This window comes from Vulpes vulpes, chromosome X (assembly GCF_048418805.1).
Source record: "Vulpes vulpes isolate BD-2025 chromosome X, VulVul3, whole genome shotgun sequence".
Taxonomy (NCBI): domain Eukaryota; kingdom Metazoa; phylum Chordata; class Mammalia; order Carnivora; family Canidae; genus Vulpes; species Vulpes vulpes.
In genome coordinates, this window is record NC_132796.1 from 57912544 (window position 1) to 57917905 (window position 5362).

At 36.4% G+C, this 5362-nt stretch overlaps 1 protein-coding gene across 1 annotated transcript; it reads left to right on the forward strand.

The window, feature by feature from the left end:
- The first annotated feature begins 691 nt into the window (after positions 1-691).
- GPR174 (G protein-coupled receptor 174) lies at positions 692-5063 on the forward strand. The gene has a single exon (XM_072743376.1). It carries the CDS (start codon positions 852-854, stop codon positions 1824-1826), a length of 975 nt encoding a protein of 324 aa, XP_072599477.1. The 5' UTR covers positions 692-851; the 3' UTR covers positions 1827-5063.
- The last annotated feature ends 299 nt before the right edge of the window (positions 5064-5362 follow it).

Consider the following 5362-nt stretch of genomic DNA (forward strand, 5'->3'; position numbering starts at 1 on the left):
AACTTTGATATTTCTTCTAAGTAAGAGGAGCAAAAACCATTAGATTTTTTTTATCAAAGAGATGACATAACCTGACAAGATAAGATATATTTTGAACAAATATTAATTTTATTTTCATAGATTGAATTTTGAGGTGATAACTCTTCAAGAGTACAGAAACTGGCTTGTCACCCTCCCTTACATCAGAATTTTCCATTCAAATGAATAGATTTTTGTACACATAGGCTTTTTCTTTTTTTGCAAAAGTGCCAGACAATAATTTGTTTATTTGTTTTTTCACTTGCAGCTCTGCCTTTGCTTCCCATTTTTTTGCTTTCAACACCTAACTGAAAAAGTCTCAGAAAGCTGATGTATCCAAGTTAATCACCTCTGAAGAACTGCGGACTCACTGAGTACTAAACAAAACCTTCCTTCTATGTGAGCCAAAAATCAGAAAAAAAAAAAAAACTGCTGTCAAACACCTGTAAAGAGATGCCTATCATCATATGGAAATTCGAAGAGCTGCTGTGTGGCACATTCATAATCCAAATGGGAGAGAATCAACTGTCATGATGTCCCAGAAGGCCTTATAACAGTAAACAAGAGGGAAAAGTTATAATAGCTTGTTAATTGGTGCTTGCACATTAGACTTGAGTGTGATTAGTATAAAAAAATCCAAGGCAAATATGCAAATACTTCTTTGAAAGTCTTCCAAATTATGTAGAGGCTCAGACCAATGAAATAAGAAAGAGGTTATTTTATTCTCACTCTCTACAACCCATTGATAAAAAGTCTTTAGAAAGAGGAGCAGTTGATCGTGAATTTCTGTTTTGATCCACCATTTAGCAAAGATAGTTGTTCTGGAAAGAAACATGCCTATTAATGTCACGTGTACTGGGCCAGATGGAGACAAGACAGATTTTCGATATTTTATCTATGCAGTGACATATACTCTAATTCTTGTGCCAGGTCTCATAGGGAATATATTAGCCTTATGGGTATTTTATGGCTATATGAAAGAAACCAAACGGGCTGTGATATTCATGATAAACTTAGCCATTGCTGACTTGCTACAAGTTCTCTCCCTGCCACTGAGGATCTTTTACTACTTAAATTATGACTGGCCATTTGGGCCTGGCCTCTGCATGTTCTGTTTCTACCTGAAGTATGTCAACATGTATGCAAGCATCTACTTCTTGGTCTGCATAAGTGTGAGACGGCTTTTGTTTCTTATATACCCCTTTCGCTTCCATGATTGCAAACAGAAATATGACCTATATATCAGCATTGCTGGCTGGTTGATCATCTGCCTTGCCTGTCTTCTCTTTCCTCTCCTCAGAACCAGTGATGACACCGCAGGTAACAGAACCAAATGTTTTGTGGATCTTCCTACCAGGAACGTCAATTTGGCCCAGTATATTGCCATGATGACCATTGGCGAGTTGATTGGGTTTGTCACTCCTCTTCTGATTGTCCTATATTGTACCTGGAAGACAGTTTTATCACTGCATGATAAATATCCTGTGGCCCAAGACCTTGGGGAGAAAAAGAGAGCCTTGAAGATGATTCTAACCTGTGCAGGAGTATTCCTAATTTGCTTTGCACCTTATCACTTCAGTTTTCCTTTGGATTTCCTGGTCAAGTCCAACAAAATTCAAAGCTGCCTAGCCAGAAGGGTGATTCTAATATTTCATTCAGTTGCTCTCTGTCTTGCTAGTATGAATTCCTGTCTTGACCCAGTCATATACTACTTCACCACTAATGAGTTCAGAAGACGACTTTCAAGACAAGATAGCATCCAACTCCATGCAAAATCCTTTGTAAGCAACCATACCACTGAATTATGATAAATTAAAACAAAACCTGAATGTTATCTGAAATGTAAGTATACCAGAAGGTATTTGTAATATCACAAGCCACTGGAAAGTAATCACAGGGAGCACTGACGACTTTTCAGTTATGCTCTATTTCACCTATATGAGGAAACTGTTTAAAGCACTGTATTCCACCATCACATGTTGACATGTCCATGTAATAATTTGTTATCAAGTCAGGAATTAAACTGTAAAACTTCAGTGGCATTCTATATATATGTACTCAGAGTCATCAGTTTTATGTGAACCTAAGACACAGGAGACTATCAGCTTGGGCTCATCATAAGCACTTAGTTTTGCTGCAATGGACACTGAGTCTCTGTATTTAGAGGCAATGTAGTTTGTCTTTTTATACTAGTAGCCACAGTTTATATTCAAACATCATATTTTGATTGTATTTTAAGTAGGATGGACAATATGTTATTCTGTGAAAAGAAAGTGATATAAACATGGGACCATTTTTATCTCCCATGTGTGATTATAATCCAGGATTTGAAGACTCAAATAACTATTTCCTTCATTTAATTGTCAATATGAAACATCTATCACACCTGTTAATAAAATGAAAATCTGAACTCAGGCCTCTGTTATATTTAAAGTAATAACATGAAATAAATTCACATACAGTAACCTCTATGGACTGTATAAGATATCATACTGAATCCACCCAAGCCAAATAGTTCATCAAAGAACATACAATGTGACCCAAATTGTCTCTATAGGTCCAGGAGACAGCAGATAAGTGATAATCACAGTTCCAGTACTCTTAAACTATTTCCAAAGAATATGTCTTGAAATATATGGACCTGAATAATACAAAGAGTTTTTACCATGCTCCTAGAGTAACATTGACTATCTCTGACAGGTTACTGCACTTTTTGAGCCTATGAAAGAAGCAGTGCACTAATTAATTACTAAGCTTAGGCCAGAGAAAAAAGATGAAGAGATGGGTACACCTTTTAAAAGCCTCACCATTTTGTATTTATTTCTTTAATTTAAGTAGCAACTGTCAAGTCACCTTCATGGACTGAAGGCAGCTAGGCATGTGGACCATTGAAATTTGTGGACCTTCAGAAATTTTTCTGGTCCAGCTTTACCCGAGTCATACCATTGTGAGTCATGCACAGCCTACCTCCTAGCAGCTATGGAAGGAGATTCACATTTTGGGAGAAAAAAACTGCAAAAGATTAATTTTGGCAGCATTGGACTCCCCTTACAGTTATTTATCTGCTACCTGTAGCAGTATACTAGTACTAGTTTGGTACTAGTATGCAAGTAGCAGACCCAAGATATGATTCATAATTAAATCTGAGGTCTAAAATATTACAGTACTTTGAAACATAGAGCATTGCAAAATGCTCTAATTTAAAACAATGATCTACATAAAATCTGTGTGCTATATAATAAAGATACATGCTACTTCTCATCTGGAGGAATGTGGAAATCAACAAAGGTTCCAACATATTTTTATAGACAAGGAGTTGTTTTAGCCACACAGTTATGATACTAATATGAATGGGGGAATGATAAAACCAAAATCAATTCTAATATCTTAGAGAAATGGAGATTTTTCTAATGTTTTCTGTAGAAAAGTATTGATTTTGCTTGTACTTTGTTATTAAAATAATATCTTATTAGAAAACAGACTTTGTGCTGCTAACAAGTGTATTTATCTCCTTATAATTCATTGTAAGATACATATTTTGATGTGTTATATTAATTCTAAATGAGTGTTATATTGTGTTTTAAAAAGAGTAACTGTAACCATGTCTGGTCTGTTTGATGTAATAGTGCTTTGTGTTTGAATATAATTTAGCATTGTAATGGGATCACAAGTAATAATTTTGTGGGTTCTTATAATGGAAGAGTCTTGTCCATATTATATTTGTTTACTATTTTTTCAGATTAGCATGGATTATACTTTTTAGGATCATTTTGGGATACCAGAGATTTAATTTTATTAATGTATTAACATTATTTTAAGAATGTCTATTTTCATTTTTAAAAGGGAGAGGAAATATTTCTAGGACATTAATGAATTTCTTAGAGGAATGGTTAAAGGAGTTAGTGGTCACTTATTAGGTGGCCCAGAAGCCCTTGCAGATCACTTACGACATTAGAGGAGATGACAAGTGTCCTATATTCTTATGCTGCTTAGCTAGGACCACCACTTCTCCCCAGGTCTACCCATCTAGGTTTGTATTGTGTTGTAACTTATTTACCCCTCTTCCCCATCAATATGTTTTTCCTTTTGTCCTATTTCTTCATTCTTCTAGGGAGTAATCTGATCAATCTATTCATACTAAGGTGCTATGACTAATGTTAGCTTAATATTAACTTGCCCAGGGCTATCTGAATTCAAGTTTTAGGGATAAACGAAAAATCAAAGTGTTAATCCCTTACTTTTACTTTATTTTTAAAAGTATTTAATTTATTTATTCATGAGAGACACACAGAGAAAGGTAGAGAGAGAGTCAGAGGGTGAAGCAGGCTCCTGCCAGGGAGCCTAACACAGGGCTTGATCCCAGGACCCCAGGGTCATGACCTGAGCCAAAAGCAGACACTCAACCACTGAGCCAACCAGGTGCCCCTTCCTTACTTTTAATGGAAGGGAGAAAGACACTGAAGAAAACTGGAGGGGAAGATTTTTTTAAGAAAGTGTATTTTACAGTAGTGTCTTTTTTAATCAATTTCCTCCCTGATTATTGGGCTGTTCAAGTTTTCTATTTCTTCCTGTTCCAGTTTTGGTAGTTTGTGGCTTTCCAGGAATGCGTCCATTTCTTCTAGATTGCCTAATTTATTGGCGTACAGCTGTCCATAATATGTTTTTAAAATCGTTTGTATTTCCTTGGTGTTGGTAGTGATCTCTCCTTTCTTATTCATGATTTTATTAATTTGAGTCTTCTCTCTCTTCTTTTTAATAAGGCTGGCTGATGGTTTATCTATTTTATTAATTCTTTCGAAGAACCAACTCCTGGTTTTGTTGATCTGTTCCAAAGATCTTCTGGTCTCGATTGAATTGTAATCCAGATTTTGTAACTCTGTGGGAGAGAGGACTGTTTCTGATTCTTTCTTTTGAGGTGAGGTTTTCCTTCTAGTCATTTTGCTCAGTGCAGAGTGGCCAAAAACAAGTTGTATTGGGAAAAGGAGAAAAAGAGAGGAGAAAAAGAAGGAAAGAAAACAGAAAAAGTAAAAGAAAAAGAAAGAAAAGATGAAAAAGAGAAAGTAAAAGAAGGAAAGGGAAAAAAAGGGTGGGGGAAGCAAACCGAAACCAGAAAGCAAAAGAAAAAAAAAAAAAAACACGGGGGAGTATCTTCTGATTCTGTGTACTATAAGTCCCTTGACTTCCCCTGAAACTTGTCAGTCTTGCTGGTCTTCTGGGGGAGGGGCCTGTTGTGCTGATTTTCAGGTGTTAGCACTTGGGGGAGCTGCTCTCCCCCTGCCTGGTGCAGGGTTCAGTGGGGGTTGTTTACCCCGTGAGGCCCCAGGAGGAACAACCACAGTGGCAG